The 22,626-nt window shown below is 37.1% G+C and overlaps 3 protein-coding genes across 7 annotated transcripts in view; 1 reads left to right on the forward strand and 2 right to left on the reverse strand.

Annotated features, from left to right (window-relative positions):
• The window catches only part of LOC146000420 (uncharacterized), a 76,663-nt gene extending 75,713 nt beyond the window's left edge, over nucleotides 1-950 (reverse strand). Inside the window, exon 1 of the mRNA XM_083138027.1 lies at nucleotides 852-950. The gene's annotated coding sequence lies outside the window, so the exon portion shown is untranslated. The remainder of the gene's footprint in view (nucleotides 1-851) is intronic.
• Nucleotides 1-22,626, forward strand: part of LOC146000419 (uncharacterized) — a 56,553-nt gene that overhangs the window by 7,161 nt on the left and 26,766 nt on the right. For 3 of the 5 annotated variants that reach the window (XM_083138026.1, XM_083138025.1, XM_083138022.1), the window contains exons 1-2: nucleotides 15,642-15,680; nucleotides 20,122-20,267. In XM_083138026.1, the coding sequence (XP_082994152.1) occupies nucleotides 20,193-20,267 (75 nt within the window). In that variant the 5' untranslated portion in view covers nucleotides 15,642-15,680; nucleotides 20,122-20,192. Of the gene's footprint in view, nucleotides 1-15,641; nucleotides 15,681-15,817; nucleotides 15,894-20,121; nucleotides 20,268-22,626 lie in introns of those variants that run through there. The other 2 variants (XM_083138023.1, XM_083138024.1) reach the window with 2 other exon arrangements.
• On the reverse strand, nucleotides 3,362-15,030 carry LOC146000037 (bifunctional peptidase and (3S)-lysyl hydroxylase Jmjd7-like). The gene is made up of 4 exons (XM_083137354.1): nucleotides 14,685-15,030; nucleotides 8,701-8,854; nucleotides 5,190-5,500; nucleotides 3,362-3,806 (listed from the first exon to the last, which is right to left on the reverse strand). The coding sequence occupies exons 1-4, from the start codon at nucleotides 14,749-14,751 to the stop codon at nucleotides 3,397-3,399; spliced, it is 942 nt and encodes a 313-aa protein (XP_082993480.1). The 5' UTR covers nucleotides 14,752-15,030; the 3' UTR covers nucleotides 3,362-3,396.

The raw sequence follows: 22,626 nt of genomic DNA on the forward strand, positions 1-22,626 counted from the left end.
AGCATATTGTTCATATAAAACAGTGCAATTGTAGGATCAGTGAGGTACCAGATGCTGAAATTTGCTCCTCCCAACAGTAATTTCTGGATCCGCCACTGTTCGACAGATGGAAAGGTGCTGTAGACAGCAACAATTTAGAGAATGCCCCAGTATACAACTCTTGTCTTGGGAATCTGTGGAGGAATTCCATTCATACCGAGAAAGTAAGTGTGTGGAGCAGAGCTGCTGTTACTGCAAACATCTAGTACCTGCAGCTGCATTTTCCCCTCAATACACCAACTTCCCTTTTAATGTGTTCATTGGTCGAGTCCTCTTGAATGCTACCGGTATTTGAGCAGAAGACTTGTTTTCATTTGCTTCCTCCAAAGATTGTCTGGACAGAGTGTAGTCCGTCTGCCCTCAACCATTTCAAAGTGGGGTGCCTCCACCAGGCATCGAACCTGAGACCTTATGCAATCTTGAAAGAATGAAAGCTTCAGGGATAGAAAGTTAAATTTTTACAACTATTTGGAAGAAGTTGTTCACTGATAACATATCAGAATTATAAAAATACATAATTTTATCAATTACACTTGTAACTTTTAGTGTGTTTAAGCTGAGGAAATGAGGACTGAGCTGTATTATTTGTGACACTTAAAGCTGAAAATTTAGGGAAGTCAATTTATACATTGGGTAAGATGTCCATTTCTCTTTACGTACAAACTTGAAAATCAGACAAACACATTGTTCAATTGATAAAAATTTATAAATAAAAGTAAGGTTATGAACTTTAAAGCCTATTGTTTACACTTAACAGAGGACTTTCTCCAGGCATATATATAATTCAGCTGATAGTATATTGTATTACTTACTTTGAAGATATTCCCTCACACTGTAAAAGAATCCACAAAACTTTCCTTAATACACACTTACTAAAAGCTAAAAACCAAGGATGAGATTGCAAGGTCCTGGCAAACTTTCAAAATTAAGATTTTTGAAGTAAGGTTTGATCACAACCTGTAAGAACACTGTCATTGGTTGACATAAAGATGTTACTGTGACATTTATACCCATAGGCATAACTTCACAGCTAAAACATAATTACAGCTCTGGCTTTCACATTTTAATTTTCAGGCAAAAATTGGCATAAAATTATAAAAAAAATGTATTAACTGTTGACATGATAATCTTGCAATTAGAAAGATGACAAACTACTTTGTCCAGTTATACTAGCCTGGGATGATTTCATTGCCATGTTCATTTACATTTTTGTACATCCTGAATCCCAAGTCAAGATTAGTTTTTCACATCATATTTTTTTTTAAAAAAGTTTGTTTTATATTTTTTTGATAGACCTAAGCTACTACTCTTACAATCCAATTACACAAATGTGGACTCTGAAGCTTCCTCACTGGTTGTAAACCTAATTTTCGATTTCAGTGCTCATGAGTATGGTATTCCAAGTATCTGGTAACATTGTAAGGTCACACTCACAAAATAACTAACAGCAACTGCCGGCCGGCCAAGTGATGCTATTTTGCAGCTGTGCTTTGTCTACATTGTGCTTCTTGCTAGAGATATGAGGTTAAGATCTGTCGTTATTGTTAAAAACGGGAGTAACCTCATAGGCCACTTCTTTCCCTAACTAGCTAAGTCTAAGTTCTCTGTAGAAGACTATCCAAGATTAATAGTTTTTCTTGTATGTACGCATTGCTTGCATTATAGAATTATTTTCCTGTAGTTTACGGTTATTACAAGCATAAGAAAACAGTTTTTCTTTGTGACGTTTCAGAACACACGCTCCTTTCATCAGACATTTATTTTCATTTTGACTAAAGATACAGTTATAACAATGGTTAGTAATTTTTTAAAGAAAAAGAATCCCTTATATAATGGATGTTGTCAATGTTACATTGTTGTAATATAGCAACTTAACTGAAAAGAAGCAGTCTGCATATATGCATGCTTGTAATAACCGTAAACTACAGGAAAATAATTATCCAAGATTAGTCTAAGTAAGAAAATATGTTCATTACCTTGCTCAGAGGTACGACTGGTGCAGTCCTGAGTAGGGCAGCAATTCCCTTGGACTGGGAATTGTTCCATATTTGAAGGCCGGGGGGGTTATAGCAAACTGTCTTCCTGTCCCTTTGTTTACCAGTGACCTTTCAAAGGCATTGTGATCTCAGTGGCTCTTTATACATAAGTCCATTTTCCCAATTTGCTCATGATGGTATTCATCAGATTCCCATATTTAGTCCTACAGCAATTATCCATATTTGGGAAATCACGTGTCCACTGTTTTCCTTGTCTTCAGAGAACCTTGAAGTTGTTTACTACTCTTAAAATAGTTCACCCTTTTACGGGTTAGCCACTTGGCCTTCAGTCAATGAATTGGATTCATTCTCTTTCTTGCTGCTGGTTCGCAAAGAGACAGAGACTGTATGCTTTAGTGTTACATGTTGATATGTGTAAAGTCAAGTAGATTTCCACCAAATCAATACCCATGAGCTCCAATATTTCAATAAAGATAAATGTATTCTACTAAATGGTCCGTTGTAAAGGATGGTTGAAATATCCATCCGTTACAATATGTCACCCCCTGCAACATGGTTCCCCCTCCCCTTTCTCATGCTGGCTGAACCATCTCTTACTACTATTGTCTAATAGTGACAAACCAAGATTATTAGAAACATAGAGGTTGGGGAGGTGGATTTTTTCTTTGTGATGATGTAACAATGGAAGGTGAATTTATCCGTAAAACAAATACCAAATCTATTGTATCTAAATACAGAGAGGTTACGCAGAGAGGTAATTCACTCTAATAAGTTCACGGTTCATTTTTCTGCGCAGTTTTTGTTCATGATCAATTTTGCCACTTGTCTGGCAGTTTCATCAGGCATGTATTGTCTTGCCTAAGGTGGCATGGTTCAATTTTATTCCACTCTCATCCGTGTTGGCGGTAGTTGACGTGGGCCTTTCACTTTCTGCTCCTTCAGTGTGGGCGTGGTACTTCTTTCATTTGTTAGGAGTTTGGTGCTGCTAGTTCCCGGTCTCATTGTCTCCATCCGTGCGAAGGTGCTTCTTTTAATTCACATGCCCAAGCAGGCTTTTTCACAGGCACTTATGGTTTGTACCTGGTTTTTGGCAGTTGCATGCCAATAGGACAGATAACTAGTAGTGGAAATTGTGGGGAGAGAAGGTGTGCAGAATACTGCAGCAACAATTTTGATGCAACTTTTCAAACATATTATGAACACGATTCTTTGAAATGAGATCTTTATAAACAGCACCCCAGTTAAGAGAAAACCAAGACATTTCATACTCCTGTCTTCCTTTCACACGAATGAAAGTTTACGAAATAAAAAGACATTTCCTGGAATTTCAATATATATTTACATTAATAAACAGTCATCGTCACAATTTCGCTAAGGCTTCAAGAAATTTGTAATAACTATATTTAACATCGAAGTCCATGTCATACCAGAAATTAACGGCAATGCATGCATGTGATTGTCTCACATGATGAAACCACAATGATGGCAGAAACAGAGCATCACCTGCTTCTACTCTACAACAAACAGGATTTGAATGTTTGTAAGCTGGGTAGAGTTCAAGGTCTGGTTGTAATGGATCTATGCAAATCCATGGCACTTTGCTTCCACTTTCTTCAGGGATAATTTCAAATTTTCCATTGAAAGTTTCTTTGTATGAAGCTACTGGGAACTCCTTATACGGAATCCATGGAACATCAGTAGGAGGATGAAGAATAAAGTCCTTGTAACCTTTGACCACACAATATATGTTTTCGTATGGATCCTTGTGCACTGCAAATATAAAACACAGAAAAGCTGATTATTGTATTTATTTAGCCAAAATGCATTGCTGTATAGGGTACATGCTCTACTAATGGGCATCCAAGGGTAAGTTCCAACTTCAAATATTTGTTTAAAAATTAATATCATCATTTCAGTAATCATATGTATGTACTACAGTGTTGCAGTGAGAATACTTCACTCGAGTGCCAAAGAAACAAGCATCATATCATTTTTTTATTCTTTAAATTAATGAGCGAGATAAATGAAAAAAATATAATTGATGCTCATTTTCCAAGTGAAATAAGAGTAGTTTTATTAGAACAAAGCAACAATGTAGAAGATACTGAGTTTCAAACACATGCTTTAAGTATTCTTATCTTGAACTTATATGTAGTAATCATCATTTAACCTTACATTTAATAAAAAATTAAAAAGTTAAAATGGACGACGCTAGATAGCGTATAGAATCTAGAGGTTCTTCTCTTGAGCGAATAATGCTCGAACAAATGGTGTATGCTCGATACTCAGTAGTACATATACAACCGTAATTTGTCTGTGGTAATGGTTCCTCAATGAACCCTCACATCCTGCATGGGGATCGATGAAATTCCAAAAAAAAGGAAAATAAGATGTTTGCCTTTCATCATCATCTTCTTCTTCAATTAAATAAATGAAAATTTAGCAATTTTGACATACGCTTGTAACCTAATCTGTACTGAAAAACGTGAGTTAAAATCTGTAACTCTAGCATTCATAGTTATAGAGCTATAAACTTTAATTTAAAACCTTATGTAATTTTAAACTTCTCAATGAAAACATGCTCGGCATTGAGACCTTATTGCCATAAAATGGGCTTTGGCATGTAAGGATTAAATCAGTGGTTCCCAAATTGTAAACTGTGGCACCCCGGGGCTTCGTGGCTGGCTTACAGGGGCACCATGAAATGTTGCAATATTTTCACTGAAATTGCACTTATTCCAAATATCTGCTTATTTAGTACTTTTTACACATAAAATGTCTCTGAATTTGAAATATGTGTTTCATTTTTAACTTGAGGCAAGCAACCTAAGCACACTAACTGCAAGTGTTAGATAGGCCTACATTCTGACTTGGGCACCTCGGAAAAATCTTGAAACACTAAGGGCACCGTGAGACAAAAAAGTTTGGGTACCCCTGGGTTAAATCCTCTATGATTCTAGCCATTCAAGAAATTCCAGATTATAGTGACAGGTGGGATCCACTAAAATCACTCATCCTCCTTGACAGTCAAGTGCATTCAGTGATTGACTCTCGATCTTCCAAATACCAAAATCAGTCCAGCAATTGTAGTTAGTTACCAGAATGTTGTGAAGTGGATATCTGATAAGACAAAACATCATTTCATTTACTCACTAGATGTCACTGCTCTTTGATCTCCCATCCAGAAGTTGACAGCATCTGGTCTTCTATCAAATGCTTCTGTCACCCACGGGATGTGATCCTCCACGTCATCTATTATCTCCTGGAACTCATCAGTTAGGTTGGAGTTTTGCTTTTGAATGTAGAATACACCATTATATTTCTCGGGCTCAGCAATGATTTCAAGAAACTGGGACATCTTCATCTCCCTCTCTTCGGGCATCACGAAGTAGCCATTGGAGATTGCATCCGCATAGCCATTGGGAGTTACGGCCACTGTCACAGAGCTATCACCTATCTTTTCCCTGAGAACAAATTAATATTTTAAGCACATCATTTCTGTTGAAATAAAAATTAAAACTACAATGAAATGGAGTGTACTCCCTCATGGAGTACAAAGAGCTGAACAAGAAGTAAATATATGCATCCCGTAGTGGCTAGAATTTTACACGAGGGCTTATGGAAGTATTATTTCATTATTATCATTACTATTTATTGATTCTAGAACAGAGCTCACCAAACTCACCGAACTAAGGAGCTACTTCACATATTTGAAAATAAATGGCTAGCTACTGATAGTAGATTGAATTTTTATGTTCATAAGAACTTTAACATTCAATGAAATTATTCATTTTAATACAGAGAGAGATGCAGGCAATAAAAAAAATATTTCATGTTAAGCTTACATCTGAAAAATCGTTAACTTTATACCAATTTATGTCTTCACAGATTCTGAGATATCTACAAATCATTTTATTGATTGTTCTTTCACAGCCAGCCCTGTAGTTACTGAGGTATCTATAGTTGACATGGATGGGCACTCATGGCCTTTGTTTCATTTTTGCTCATTAGGACCCTAAAATTAATTTTTATTGGTATATGACTAATCGTTAATGTCAAAGGTTTAGTTGCATGTGAGACTAGAATAATTTTAGGATCGTTGTTATTAATATCGACCTGAAATTGCAAAAGTTTCCACTCAAAACCACTTACAGTGTAGCCACCCATTGGCAAAAGACGAGCCACTGAAAATATAATGGTAAGCTACTTGTACTCGTCATCGATAGTTTAGCTTTCCCCACTCCAGGAACACTTTACTGCACGGAGCACGTGAATGGAAATGGTTTGATTCATTGAATGGGTGTTCTAAGTCTATTTTATGCACAGCAAGGCTAATCGGGACTGGGTCTACAGTTTAAAGTGGGATCCAAATCACTATGTGACTCCACTGGGTATCAAACCCTGGACCCCCTGATTACAAGGTGATGATGCCATTGGGGAGGCTCCTCATGAATGGAAACAAGACCAGTCAAAGAAGATAACATCACAACAGAAATAGCAAAATGTGACTTTGAATAATGAAAACGCTAAGTTAAAAGAAAGCATTTCGATTGTCCATTTTCATTGTTCTTTGTTTCACTGAGTATTAAGAGACAGATTTTATAAAAAAGCCACAACTCCTCAACCACCACCTTTTCTGATATATTTTACTTTTAAATGTAATAATGAAAACAAAAAAACACTAACAACATGCAAAAATTTAGGGGTCCAGTCCAGGGGTTTATCCCCAGTTTTTGAAAATTCTTGAAAATTACGGCTTTCGAAGATGTTGCATAATTTCCAGTTTTCTCAAAGTGGGGGACATGCATTACATGTCCTCATAGAGCAGCCTTTTGTTGTGTTTCTCTCCAAATTTGGTACACCCAACATCCATAGGGCCAATGTCAGAAGTAAAATTCCGGAAAGTCTTTCTGTAAGCTGGCAACACTGCTACTCTTAGACATTTTTTGTTTCCTCACGACCAGCTCGAAGAATGTACACACAACCAAACAACAACATGCTTTTGTGCATCTTTTGTAACAAAACACTTTTTGGAAAGGATACTCATAAAGAAATGCTCTTTGTAAGAAGAGTTTGTTAGTAAAGCAGCACACAATTGGTTTATAGGCATAAATTTCCTCAAGTACATCAAAATGTTACAAATGAAAACAAACCTGCTTATATTGTTCTTGTAGAGAATTTGACAACAAGAATAGGATGTTTTTACAGTTTACCACAATACATGATTATATTATACACATATCTGTCAGCTAGAGTTTAAGAAATCTCTGAGTACAAGTTGATGTCATTTTCACACAATATTCTAGCAATTTCACTTACGAGGTGCTTTCTTTGTGAAGACGTTCCATTTGCAATATTGCAACAGAACTTGGGCAGATAAAATACAGGTAGTGGAAACTGAAACTGAAACACTGGTAATATCAGATTTCTAAAGAGGGCAAATTGTTGCTTCTCGTCTCACCGGTGCATCAGTAACGGAGACTGAATATCTGTAGGGTATTAAGAGCCACACCAAGGGCCATGGTGGCATACCAGAATTAAGGACAAACCACACCCAGAAGGAGTAACTGTCAGGGGAAGTGGAAGCTGTCAGGAACGTCAGGGTATTGAACCACCGCAGCAAGTCACCGAAGAATTGAATATACACTTGACTGAATTTTGAGAACTTCACAGGGTTAACATCCATGGCAGTGTTGCTATACCGAAACCCTTGATCACTTGCTATAATGCCAAAAAGCAGGTTGACTGGTGCCAGCAGCATGAATCATGGACGTTAGATGACCTGAAATGTGTTGTGTTCTTGGATAAGTCCACCTTCACAGTTTTTCTGACATCTGGAAGAGTTTTTATGTGGAGAAGTCCATCCGAAGCATACCAACCAAACTGCTTAGTGTCCAGAGTGGTGGTGTGGGGTGCAATATCATGGCAGTCTTTGGGACCATTGATCGTTCTAGAGGGAAATGTCACTGGACAATCTGTATCCTACACTGCAAATAATGTTCCCGGGCGGTGGTGCAGTATTCCAGGATGATAATGCACTGATACACACTGATCACGAATGTGAAGTTGAATATCTGCCATGGCCCTCCCAGTCACCAGACCTGAACATTACTGAGCCCTTAAGGGGTCTTTTGGAGGATCGAGTGCGGCAACGTTTCCCTCCACCAACAACATGTCAAATGCAAATCCCTCTCACCACTGTGGAGGAACTCTATTGGTCCTTTCCCAGAAACGTTGCTGCTGTACTGGCTACTGAAGGTGGCTCAACACCATACTAATAAAGGTTAGTGTCTGTGATCCAGGTGCTTCAGTTTCAATTTCCACCACCTGTATATCTAGGCAGTAAATACTGTAATAAACGACACAAACAGTCAGATGCGATTTCACAGACTGAACATGTTGCTCAACCTAACCACTACATAAAACTTTATAGATAAATGCAGCTACACCAGCCTAGGTTGCTGAGAGGTATTGGAATTGTCAGCCTGGTAGAAGGCAGTGCGAAGTAGATATTTTAGAAGTTGCAACCTTAAGGGTCTCTATAGGGTTAAGTAGCTACGATAATCGGGAACCATAGCACTTTTCTGTTTAAGCTGCTTCCTAACTTTAGTATGCAAAACAATTGATTTTCATGAAACCGAATTGGAAGCACCATTCATCATACCTGAAATACTCTGGATTCCATTTGTGGATTGCTGGCCAATGGTTTGCAGCTCCCTTAAATATCACTGGTAAATTTGGGCTCACCCATTGTCTATAAAACTGCAATGGCGACAGTGACCCAGTGACCTCTGGTACCTCTGATCTGAGATATAATTCTGTAAATATGAGAAAAAACATAATATTTACCTTTGGATATCAAATGTGCTAACATCAAAAAGTAACTACAAATAAAAGAAAAATGCATTAATCAATTGAAGAATTCATACTTTTATCACTTTTTTGGGGAGCTCAAGTTTTGACTGTTTTAATTCCAAACTAATTTTGGTACATGTGCATTTTTTACATGGTTGAATTTCCATTTTTATCTGTTAACACATAATTCAGAGTCTTAGTGGTTACATACTCTGATATGATTCTTTGTTTCCAAACAGCCATTCATTTACTATCATCTTTGTCAAGAGTTTATTGTCATCTACTCTTAGCATTAAAAACAATGTCAATAAGTGCATCCAACACCTCATCATGTAATATCTGGTCTGAAATTTGAAATCTCATTTGAGCTTCACACGAAAATCCACTGGAAGTAACAGCCCAAGGTCCTTTTGCTTTATTGCGATTTCATCAAGCTACGAATGCAAATTTTACATGGTTCGATTTTGATTTATGTCTGTGAACACATACTGTGGTGTTTTGGCGATTACTTAAGATTTTGTTCAATATATGCTTTCGTGGTTAGGTTAGGCAGGTCAGGTTTGGTTCTTCATATAAACCATCACAAAGCTAATCTAGGTATATAACTAATTATCCCGCTATTAAGTAATATACTATGACTACCTAACCACTCATAAGTAATATTTACTAAACAAAATATACCGGAAGAACAAAGACCATGTGCCACCATTAAAATAAGACCACCACTTATCCCCCACATTCTTATACAGGGTGCGGCAACATAACTTCCTTTTTTGAAATGCGCGCCATGCAGCCTGTAGAGGTCGTAGCGGGGCGGGAGTGGTCTCATTCGACAGGCGCGAGTCTAAAGTTTCGTTTGCGTCCCGGCCAGTCGCCATCATGCGTTGGAACAGTGAGGAGCGTGAGTTTGCCGTCGAAGCCTACTTTACAAACGGATGTTCTGTTATTGGAGTGGCCAGCCTGCTCTCCCGATATGGCCCCTTGTGATTTTTTTGTGGGGTTTTTTGAAATCCCGTGTTTATGTTACCCGTCCAAGAACCCTCCAAGACCTGAAGGCCAACATCCGTCAAGAAATTGCCAACATTCCCGCTGATATGCTGGTTCGGCATAAAGCCAGAAATCGGCTTCTTCAGTGTATGGACAATGGGGGGCGTCAACTCCCTGATATGATTTTCAAAACTGTGTGAAACATAACTTTAGATATGTACCTACAGTGTAAAAAAAAACATTAAACAATTCTAATTCATCAGATGGGTTTTATTGCATTCTGAAATAAGGAAGTTATGTTGCCGCACCCTGTAGTTATAATTCCTATTAAAACAAGACCTATATGTGCTACAGAAGAATATGCATCTAAAGCCTTTAAATCAATTTCACGAATACAAACAAGGCTAATTACTCAAATACCCACGATACTAATTCCAAATCAAAAAAAATATTATACTTAATAGCTAATCCTTCAATACACGAAATAACCCGCAAAATACCATACCCACCAAGCCTCAATAGTACCCCAGCCAAAATTATAGACCCACTCACTGGAGCCTCAACATGAGCCTTGGGTAATCATAAATGAACAAAAAATATTAGGTATTTTGACCAAAAAAGCAAAAACCATACTAACATATCAAATTAAATAATTTATATTAATATAATTATATATAAACAGGGCTCGAAAAATCCCGGTCGCCAGGTCGACTAAAAATTTCAGCCTGGCGACTGTGATCTTTTGCTGTAATATGTACGAAACTTTGATGATTCTAAGTTCAAATTGCAGTACATCGTAAATTAGCATTTTTTTTTCTTTATCAACGTTGTGAACATTCCAGTCAGTAACAATTTCTTACCCTTTGTCCCCCAACACCCCATTTCCTGCTTTCTCAAATAATTTAACAATGTTTTGAATACCGTAATGCTCAGCATCTTATACAAAGTGTTTCAAAAGTCCCACAAGCCAAACTTTGGAAATGTATATCATGAAAACCGTAAGAGATATTTACACTCGGTTTTCTGCATTATAAAGTCTCATCCATTGAGATATTTTTCAACGCTTAAAATTATCAGTTCACTCCGTACAGAAAATTATATAAATTAATAACTGACGGAAAGAAACATTCAAATTTTTCCAGAAATGAAGTTCTGAGTAAGAAAAATATGTAAGAAATTATCGAAGGGTCAAAATGAGACATTTGATGACTGATGCCATGTCAGTTTGTCATTTGCGACCAATACTGGTCATGTGCAACATTTGATGAATTTTTGACTGGCGATTTTATGGGTAAGTGAAAAGTGCCATTTTTAGGACATATCTCCATATATGGCAACACAAGCAGGTCAAAATATTGCCAACAGTCGCATGCAACATGTGTCTAAGTATTGTCTATACATTTACGTGAAAAATCGTAAATCAAGATTTTGTGCCGAAATTGAACTCTTTGAGAGAATCCTAGACTGTCCCTGGTTACATTGAATTCTCTTCGCTCACTTTCGCCGCTACTGTGCCTGTTTTTTTAATTGATTCAGCATGGCATATTCATTGGAGCAGTGCGGGTGCATTGCTGAAGAGTATTTTACTACTCATTCTTACACTCATGTGCAAGAGGTTTCCAATAAAAATGCCCTGATTCTGCTGTACCTCACAAAGCAACTGTTTTAAAACCAGTCAAACACCAACATGTGATCCCACAAATTGTTTAAGAGTTGGTTTTATTGTTGAAAATTAGTTCTGAGATGTTTTCAGCAAATTAACAATCTTTTTTAAAATAATGTAATTGCTTTTATTTAGATAAATGCTAACATAAATTTATGAACCTAGTGATAGCCTACAGGATTAGTTTAGTGCAGAAAACCCGGTGTAAATATCTCTTACGATTTTCATGATATACATTTTCAAAGTTTGGATTGCGCAACTTTTGAAACATACTGAGAAAGCACAATTGCTAGTAGGTAGTTTCCTGGCGCCTGATTTTCAGAGCTGGCGCCTAGCTTTGAAGAAAATTTTTCGAGCACTGTATATAAACCCTCTACTTTATTATTTAATATAAAAATACCAACTAAAAGAGGCAAAGAAGCAAGTAATGTATAAAAAAGTAAATATACCCCTGCCTGTACTCGCTCTGGCTGATACCCCCATCCTAAAATTAAAAAAAAAAGTAGGAACTAATGAACCCTCAAAGAATAAATAAAACAAAAAAAAATTCTTATAAGCATTAAAATAAAGTCCCTAAATGCATTCTACTAAGGTTCCGATTTACATCTACATTCATTTCCACTAGTCTATGATATCGCTTGTCAACGGAGAATACCTTGTCCATGGGAAGTGTGCATGCTTGCATAAGGTAATTTCTAAGGCTTTTTTTCAACATAAATAACTTTTTTTTTCGAATCCAAACAGTGCTCATTACTTTATGGAAGGTTCACATTTTGTGTAACAATAATTTCAAAAACTCTATGATAATTAATCTTAATGCTAGGAGAATTTGCAAAAAAATCATAAAACAACCAAATCTTGACTTGCATTGTCTATCGTCAGCTGATATGCAGTGTTTCCAAACTTATGAACCGAAAAATGTCGCACAAACTATTCACAAAAGGTTTTTAAGCGAAAATTGATCCACAAACCATTCACGGAAGGTTAGGTTAGGTTCAGTTAGGTTAGGCAAACAGAAAATTAAATTGGGAAAAAAACCGCTCACACGTCATCTTGTAAAACTACCGCATGGTTGCTACACTGACAGGGGGTTACATATTCGAACGCACGGAACATTTGATTCAAGTAGTCGACGGTAATGGTGGCACGACCTATCGTGCAACGGAGATACATTAATGTCGAAAATAACATTATTTACCGGCCGAATAAGTTGCACGAATGGAAAAAAACACTATTCCCAGATTCCAAAAGTCCACAGCAACTCAATTCAGTAAGTAATTTCCTGTCATTTCTCCTGTAAATTTGAAGAAATATGTTTACACTATATCTGTTACCCAAAAAACATTCACGATAGCCCCACACACCATCTCCGGCAAAGTTAGGTTAGGTTAGGTAAGCATAGTTAAAAAATCTTGTAAAAAAAAGGCACGTTTGGAAACACTGGCGAGACCGTGTGAATTTCGACGCTTGCACTATCTGCAGGCACATAATGGAAACAACGGCATAATGTTGTCGTTTTGCACAAAATGCAAGTTTATAATATCAAAAGTGCTTATTTCTTGTTGTGCAGCATTCTACGGTGAGAAAATACCTCGACGAACTTTCAAAATGCTACAGAAACTCATTTCCGTAAGTAGTTTCGGTAAATGTTTACTATCCTTCGGACACCTATAACTTCTGAGTTTCGTCAATTTTTGACATTTGTAATTACCTATCTGCTTCGCGGATCATTTTTTAACGTGTATTCACGTATTTTTGATCAATTTTTTTAAAAAAAATTGTTTTTGTAACTGAAGAATGTACGTTTCCGCAAATGGTTTGTGGGGCTATGTGTCAATGGTTCATGGGGCTATGCGAGAATGGTGTGTGGGGCTATGCGAGAATGGTGTGTGAGGCTACGCATATTTTTTTTCGAAACCAATTTATAACTATTGTAACCTATTGTGACCCTACCTAACCTAACCTTACCGGAAATGGTTCGTGGGGCTATGCGTCAATGGTTGAATTTCCGCTATGAAACATTCCCACATCACACAAAACACCTTCCAGATGTTAGACAGTACTACAGGAACTTATTACGGTAAGTAGTTTCTTCTGTAGAAATGAAGATATCTGTCCGAAGGATAGTAAACTAGTACCGTAGTTTCTTCTGTAAAAATGAAGAAATGTATCTCCGATATAACATACATTTACCCACTTTTTTCACTATGCTTGCCTAACATAACCAAACCTAACCTTATCGGAAATGGTTTGTGGGGCTATCCATCAGCTACCCGGGCTATCCGTCAGCTACTCGTGCATAATGTACAATTTCCACCGGTGACGAACACGATAGTAGGTATGGTGAAGGTTGGAAACACTGCATACATACAACGTGAGTCAAGATGTGGCCGCCATAATGTTGGTTACGGAAGCGAAGAAAGGAATAAAAAAAAATGGTAACACTTTACTATACCTGAGACAGATTTCCTCAAATTTACAGGAGAAAGTACTTACGCAAATCATTTTCTGTAGCGTTGTTGATGTTCGGGAATGTAATTTTGATTCATTTTAATGCGAATGCATGTGGTTTTGTACAAAAATCTATTTCCTACGTGCTATTCCTGCTGCCGCCATTTGCTTCCTGCATGAGAGCACAATACGCTCTCGTATTGTCCGTATATGCTAAATTGAACGAAAGGAGTGCTAATGGAACCAAACCTAACAGGCCTAACCTAACCTAGTAGGCATACCTCGTCCCCGTGATGGTTTGTGGGGATATCGTGAATTTTTGGGCTAACGTCAATGGTTTTTCTGGCTCAAGGAACGATGAACGGTAAGCTATCGCCATGTTGTGTGTGGAAATAAACAAGAACAGTAAGTACTCGTAAATGTAAGAAATATACATTACTTTCCTAACAAATTAAATTATTTCACCTAAATAAGTGTTCCGGAATGCAGAATAGTACGTTAGCAATGTAAAAAAGTGCGAAAGAAACGATTCCCAGGTGTCTCAGGTATAGTAAAGTAGTACCAAAAGAATCACTCTGTATGTGAAAATTGTGTTTGTTTTATTGGGTAAATTTCTTATGTCCGGAAAACCTTAAGAAACGTGAGCCATTCTAAAAATATACCGTCGCATGTAAAGCAGTAACATTACATACCTTTTGCTTCTTGGGACAATACAAGAAAACAATCTTCCAGTTCGGTTGACTGCGATTTAGAAACCATTGCAAGGTTCGGTCAGCAAATTATAACAATCATCAGTACAATTGAACTATATTAGTACCAAGTTAAAAATACACATTCCATGCTTCAATTGCTTCAAAGTTACATGATATGATCGCATATAAACCTCTACGCCAAATTCGGTCAACGAATTTATTACACCTATTTTTCACTCTTTGTGCACACAGTTAGAACTTTTTATCTTAATTAAAAGAATAAAAAATAGACTGCAGGAAGAAATAGAATAATAGAATAGACTGCAATCAAATCACGTACGATGAATTAATTGTTTGCAAATTTTACAAATACGCTGTATAAAGAAACAAATGCCCAATATTGATGTAAGTGTACTGTACACAGATAATAATAATAATAATAATATTTTATTGTCATTAAGCTTTCACAGCAATAGACAACGTCAAGAACAAAATACATGTGAAACATATTATAAAATAATATAAAATTATAACCCATTTTATGTTTAAGTTGCACTAATGTCCCATGTATTCGTATTGCTGTAGTACGTACTTTCTGACGTATATTTTGAAAACAAGTACAAAATATTAACGAAATTAACAATTCCATTACATAGAAACGTGTCAGAAAATGTATTTAACAACTTGAAGTTGTATCACATCCAAGGACAAAAATGACGAATCTTTAGATCTTTAGCCATTTCAGATTCATCATGTTTACCAAAATTGTCCTTCCGGGCAGATCCATGTATGTCAACAAATTTACATATTCTAAACGTGAAATAAAGTCGACAAAATATATTATTGCTGTAATAATTGGAAATAGTTCTTACTTTTGTTTTTCCAAAGTGGTGATATTAAATAGTGAACTTATTATCCAATGTGCACTCTGGTGGAGGTCAAATAATATAACCATTGGGTGTTGTCGGAATGTGTCAATTTTGAATTTCTGATGTGGTAAGTTGAAAGATTGGAGTAAATATGTATTATTTTAATAAGTTATGCACACCATACCAGTCTTTTTTTACATATTTATTTGCATGTGTGTATACACTATAAATAAGTATAATTGAATCTCTTGTAGACCATAAAGGTGTGTTTTCACATTGTCCAAATCGGGTGACATTCTGGATGATGATGGTTTTATCATCGTGTTACGCTCAATTTCAGGTTTGCCACATGCACAATATACGGGTCGCGGACATAAGCTCACCACAAATATTGCAATTGTATTATAAAATAATAATTGACATTTTTTGACGGTGCCTGGTCGCAATTAGCCTTAAACCCCTAGAACGATGCACTGGTAGGCCCACAAACCATTCACGGTAAGGTTAGGTCAGGTTAAGTAAACATAGTTAAAATGGTAACAGTTTCATAGATCGGAGACACATTATATACGGATATTTTGTGTATCACATGGTTCGTACTTACCAATTGTGTATTGTGGAACATAGATCAAGGTGCCATTATGCTTTTTACATGAAAACAAACACTTTTTCTACTAAAATAAAGCATTTTTCTAAGTGCTACCGAACGCACGTAATGGTGCGATATCGCTTACTTTGCGAATGATATCGCTTCTTTTGTTTTCGAATATCATTGTTTCCAACCTTCTTTACCGAAAAATACCTGCTATCGTGTTCGTCACGTGTGCAAATTGTACATTATGCACGGGTAGCTGACGGATAGTCCCACGAACCATTTCCGATAAGGTTAGGTTAGGCAAGCATAGTTTAAAAAAAAGATATTGGAAACACTGACATGATTTCCCGGTCAAATAGATACCACGATGAAAGAAAACACTTCGACTAATGTTGGAAACCTTAGAGAAACTCATTTCCGTAAGTAGTTTCTTCTGTAAAAATGAAGAAATGTGTCTCCGATGTATGGGACTGTTACCATTAAAATTTGGGGAACTGAACAAGTTTATATTACCAGACCACTCTCCAATTTCTATGAAATGTCGCCTACTCACTAGTTGTGAACTCCTAATCACGAATCTCCATGTAATAATTGGCGGTCAAATATGGAAATCGAGAAAAATCGAAATAAACTATGTTTTATTAACGTAACGTAACCCTACCATAAGAACAATAGCTCCAAAGAAGACGCCATTTTCCCAACATGAAGAAATCAACAGGCAAGACAAGGTATAGTTCTCTTAGCTAAAATATTAATTTTTCTTTGTATTTATGCTAATGGAACCTAAACTAACAGGCCTAACCTAACCTCGTAGGCATTCCTCGTCTGACGTCAGCAAGATTGTTGTGCGTAAAGGAAGACTATTAACGGTACTACTTTACTATACCGGAGACACCTATCAATGATTTATTTCGCAATTTTTTACATTGCTAACGTACTATTCTGCATTGTGGAACATTTGTTTAGGTGAAATAATGAATTTCTAACTTACTGTTGTTCCTTATTTCCACACACAATATGGCGATAGCTTACCTGTTCATCGTGCGTTGTGCCAGTGTTTTGTCAATTTGGAGTGTGCATGCAGTGTTGCAATCTTGTTCACCGAAAAATACCTAAATTAAAAAAAAAATTAAAAACATTTCTCGAAATTTTTTCGCCAAAAGAAATTGAATTTTTGACATAAAGAGTAATTATTAAATCATTGACGTTAGCCCGAAAAACCATTGATGTTAGCCCAAAAATTCACAATAGCCCCACGAACCATCATGGGGACGAGGTATGCCTACTCGGTTAGGTTAGGTTAGGCCTGTTAGGTTAGGTTCCATTAGCATTCCTTTCGTTCAATTTAGCATATATGGACAACATCGGTATTTCTCGTGAAAGAAAATACACGGAATTATTTTAATTTTAACCTTCCACATCCTGCATTCCACTTCTTTCTTCAAGATTCTGTGTTGAATTACAAATTCCATGGCATCTTCCACACCCGGGAACAACTTCACAACCCATCCTCGACACGTCATCTTATAGCGAAAACACGGCGTGGTTTGAAACACTGACTACAGGGTTTACGCATTGTGCTCTCGTGCAGAAAGCAAATGGTGGCAGCAGCAATAGCACGTCGGAAATAGATTTTCGTAGAAAACCACATGCATTCGCATTAAAATGGATCGAAACTACATTCCTGAACATCAACAACGCTACAGAAAATGATTTGTGTAAGTAATTTCTCCTGTAAATTTCAAGAAATCCGTCTCCGGTATAGTAAAGTGTTACCCTATTAACGAATTGCGAAAGAAAGATGGTTCCGAATTGCTGTGTATGGACAATCACCGTGGTAAATCGCAAGGTTATTTTACAAGTTCTACACGTAAATGTACAATTTTAACAAGTAACAGCCAAATATGAACTACAGATACGTCATCAGGACACCGAAATTAGTGAGTAGGCGAAATTTTATATAAATTGGAGAGTGGTGCGGTATTGTAAACTCATGGCTTCGTAACCATCAAAGACCAATATCTTTTTTCCCTTTTTCGTACTTATTACTGCCTAATGTTGGTCTAAAGTGAAAGGAACAAACAGCCAATGACGATAGGGAGGGGGATATTATAATGTTGGTCTAAAGTGAAAGGAACAAACAGCCAATGATGATAGAGAGTGGGGATATTGGAAGGGGGTGATATCGGAATCGTGTAAATATATAATTTTATATAAGAAATATAAATAAAATAATTATAAAGAAAAGTTTGTGAGCTTATGTCCGCTATCGGTGAGCTTTTTGCCGCTGAGCTTATGTCCGACACTCACAATATACAGAGTGTTTCTAAAATAACAACTCATTTATGTGAAAACACCCTTTAATGACAGATTAAATGTACAGTCCCACTAGATCTACGTTCACCTCAGTTCAACATGGCCACCCTGCATGTCAACACAGTCCCTAAAAACACTTTCCAGCATTTGTGGTGTAATGTTATTCACAGCCTGAATAATTCGTCCCTTGAGTTGTTCAACGGAGTTGATCTTGGCCTTGTACACTTGCGATTTGATAAAACCCCAGGCTAAAAAGTCCAAGGGTGTGAGATCTGGTGATCTTGGTGCCCATATCCGTCGTGAATCTCATCCAATCCAGCAATCCGGAAATGTCTCATCCAGATAATCTGTGGGGAGGGGCACCATCCTGTTGGTAGAACACAGTACCCAGGATGCCGTTGGCTAGCAACTGAGGTTCCAAGAAGAGCTACAGCAAGTTCAGTTAAGCATTGGATTGAATTGTGTCCTCTGCAAAGAAGAACGAGCCGTACACCCTCCCTTTTATGATCCCTAACCACACATTAACTTTCGGCGTTGCTCTTTCCCACTCCATTGTTTCATGTGGCTGGTCATCTGCCCAGAGACGGGTGTTATGTTGGTTCACCATCCCACAGATGTGGAATGTCGACTCATTGCTAAAGAGTGTGTTGTCCATTAGGTTTTCATTCGCAACACTGTCAAGGAGATCCGTGCACATCTCCTGCTTGTGGTGTAATCCCCAGGATCCATGTTGTGCAGTACCTGCACTTGATAGGCCCTTTTTTTAAGGGTATAACACATTATGTGCCACACACTGGTGTGGGAGATCTCTGGATGGTCTGGACATGTTCCTGTGCGATTGGAAGACGACCTGGATGTTGCACATCGTGGACGCTCCCCTTCCTCTTGAATTTGTTAATCAGGAGATGGATATTCTCCCTCGTTGGTGCCTCCTTGTGGTATCGTTGCCAAAATCTTTCCTGGATGGCTGCAAAGCTTTGGCTAGCCAGTCTCCAGCAAACAATACTGGTTCTTTCTTATATTGTGAGCATCTTTCAGTTAGACCTAAAAGAAGAGACAGATGTCAGGTTTTTCCTTGAAATGAGTTATTTTAGAAACACCCAGTATATGTGTGAAATAAACCAAAGTAATAAAAAGTAATAAGTACAAATAATATAGTACTGTATTGAATATAACAAATACTTTACATAAATAAAGTGTGTGTGTAGATAAAAATGTATGAATTTCACGGTACAAGTCATCTAGCTTTTTCTTTATGGTTGGCTATAGATAATGCATGTTTATCTTTTAGTTTTTATATCTATGCCATGGGAATGACTTAGATTACTTCGAAAGCCTAAAAGAAAAAATATAATCATTAGGTGTCCTGGGACCCCCTGAGGTAATGGGGCCAGATGTTCTATTGTCTCTTCCCGTGGACATCATTCGCCAAGGTTAGATGAATAATGCCATGGTACAGGAGTTATGGTTTGAAATGTGTGCAACTTTACATATTCCAAGATGTAAGCAAGGAGAATTATTCAGCTGTTTTTTAGTCTTCATAACCTGAACCATAAATTTTGATAATAAAACTCCATCAATTCAATCTACTTACGAACTTATCTGTGCTTATGTGTTCATGTTGTTATTCATATTTGTCTGTCTCTCACTTTCTAAGGTTTCTAACATTAAGTAGAAGATGATTTGTCAAATAATGAAGAAAAATAATTCACATAAGTGAGGAAAAAAATGCTGAAACAGAACTGTATTTCTTCTGATGAGCTTCAGCCACGTCAAGTGCCGAGGCCTTCACCATGTATCCAGGTAATAATACTTACTGTTTTAGTTGTTGCTATGTAAATTAAGTCATAACTTTTGCCTTAACCTGTAAGGACATGCATGTGGGTAAAAAGTACCCAGACTATTTTGAAATTTATTTTTTTATTATTTCTTAATGAAATCCTGAAGCCATCTTTCGACTTAACACTTCCAACTGTTGGGACCCTAAATCAGCTGCGAGACTTTGTTAGTTCCACTCGCAAGGACTGTAGAAACACTGCCTGGGTAAACTGCCTCAAATCAGCATAGACCACTCCCTGACACTTTTCCATAGTGATAGATTCGATTTTGATTTGATTTATTTTATTTTACTTCGTGTTTTGTGCCTCTTGGCTAATTTGCGAAGATGGGGATGAGTGATGAAATGATGAAGTTGATGAATGGACATTCACAAACAACCATGCCCGAGCAGGATTTGAACCCGGGGCCCTAGGTGTCGCAGCACTATGTGCTAACCATTCAGCCACAGGGTCCGGCCCATAGTAATGGAATTTGGGTTTTCCTCTGTATTGCTAGATTTACAAACAGTAGGTTTCACGAGGTAAACCACTTGTAATATTTCTCACTTCCTTGGTTCAAGGTGCAAAAAGAGAATAGATGTTTAGTAGTCAAAGGGTCGTTTACATTTGCAAGGAAATGGCACAGTTGTCAAGGTGAACTGTTTTTGAAGCCATTCTGTCCATTGAATGCAGCTGTTGTCTAGTTGCCAAAAGTCTATATGCATTTTTTGACTTGTGATCACTAATTTCAAACACTAGCAGACACGCTCCTTTTAAATTTTTATGGAAGAGTACATTTTCTTTTGTGCCAGTGCTGGTTAAATGCTTAATTTAAGTAGTTTTGTTCATAATTATAAATTTTTTGTTGTTTTTTTTCTGCACATTGTACTTGTTTCTGAGAAACTGCAGGGAATCACATTATCTTTACTTTGTTGTTTCATTTTATGTTCACTTTATGCACAGATAGGCTAATCGGGACTGGACCTACAGTTTAGAGTAGGATCCGAACCACTATGTGCCTCCACCTTGATTACAGGGTGAGGACGTTACCACTAAGCCATCGGATAGGCTCTTGTCTTTATACTCAGTGGAGCTATAACCGTCTGCAAGCAGGGGAACTAATGATAAATTCAGTGTATTGCTAGTAGTGCTGCTACTTCTTGCATGCTGATTTCAATCATTTCTTTCATATGTATCTGCTGGAATGTTCATGAAATGTGCACATGTCAACAACTTGCATGATAAGTTGCACAGGTGTGAGATGTTTCACATCTATGAAAACAGGCATATTTGGCTGGTTCTCAGTTTCAGTAAAACAGGAGGTGATTTCATATCATGTTTTACCTACATTGATCTTAAACTGAAACTATGATGTTGAGAATTTTGAGCCAGCTAGCCTACTGCAGTCTTACAGCCTAAGGCAATTTGGCTCAGTGAGTAGTAATTTTTTAGTCATGATTAGAGCCTGGAAGTTCAGGCATTTATTTTTGTTAAAATAGGCAGGCAAAAAGGCATTTATAATGTGGTAAATAGGCACTAAAAATGAAAAAAAGGCACATTTAGAAGTCGCTTACTTTTATCTATAATTTCTGGCAAAATGTTTCAAATCTAAATTGGGAAGAGCGTTTCAATTTTCTCCGTCTTGATTGCACATAACTACAAGGTGCTTTTTAAGTTCTAAACATTCATTGATAGTCGTCTGTCAGAGAGAATGTTTTTCATAATAGAAAATGATCTTTCTACTTCGACAGAAGTTATTGGAGCATACATATAACAAGCTAATGTAGCTGGACTCATTTTGGTAACAGCATTTTCACCTTTTAGAATATTACAAATTGTTTTCAATTGTTCAAGTCCTCATTTGCGCTCACTACTCGTTAGCACTTTTCCACAACAGCTCACCCCTTTTCTCCTGGCACTTCCATCATCTGCTGCATAGATTCCTCGAAGATTTTCATGGATGCTATAATTGTAATTGTCTCTGGCAATGCACCATAATGTGCAAAAGTAAACTTGAATAGCACAGGAGTTTTTTCACTTCACGAATTGAAGCTGCTTCATTTTCTGGAAGAGCATCGATCACCTCACTGATTTTTTGAAGGTTGTTAGCATAATATATAGCTGCTGATATCCAGGTTCCCTATCTCGTCAAGACTGGTTGCTGAGGTAAACTAAGCTCAATCGCAACTTCCTGAAATTTTCGGGTTCGAGAGGGAGATTTCAGAAATATTTTATTTGTGTTCGAAATCAACCTGTCCACTTCAGCAGTCAATCATGCACAAGAAATGTTAACCGAAAGGCAATATCCTAACTCAGCATGAAATACTTTTTTCTCACACTTTTCT

This window comes from Lepisma saccharinum, chromosome 16 (genome assembly GCF_977018435.1).
Source record: "Lepisma saccharinum chromosome 16, izLepSacc3.1, whole genome shotgun sequence".
Taxonomy (NCBI): domain Eukaryota; kingdom Metazoa; phylum Arthropoda; class Insecta; order Zygentoma; family Lepismatidae; genus Lepisma; species Lepisma saccharinum.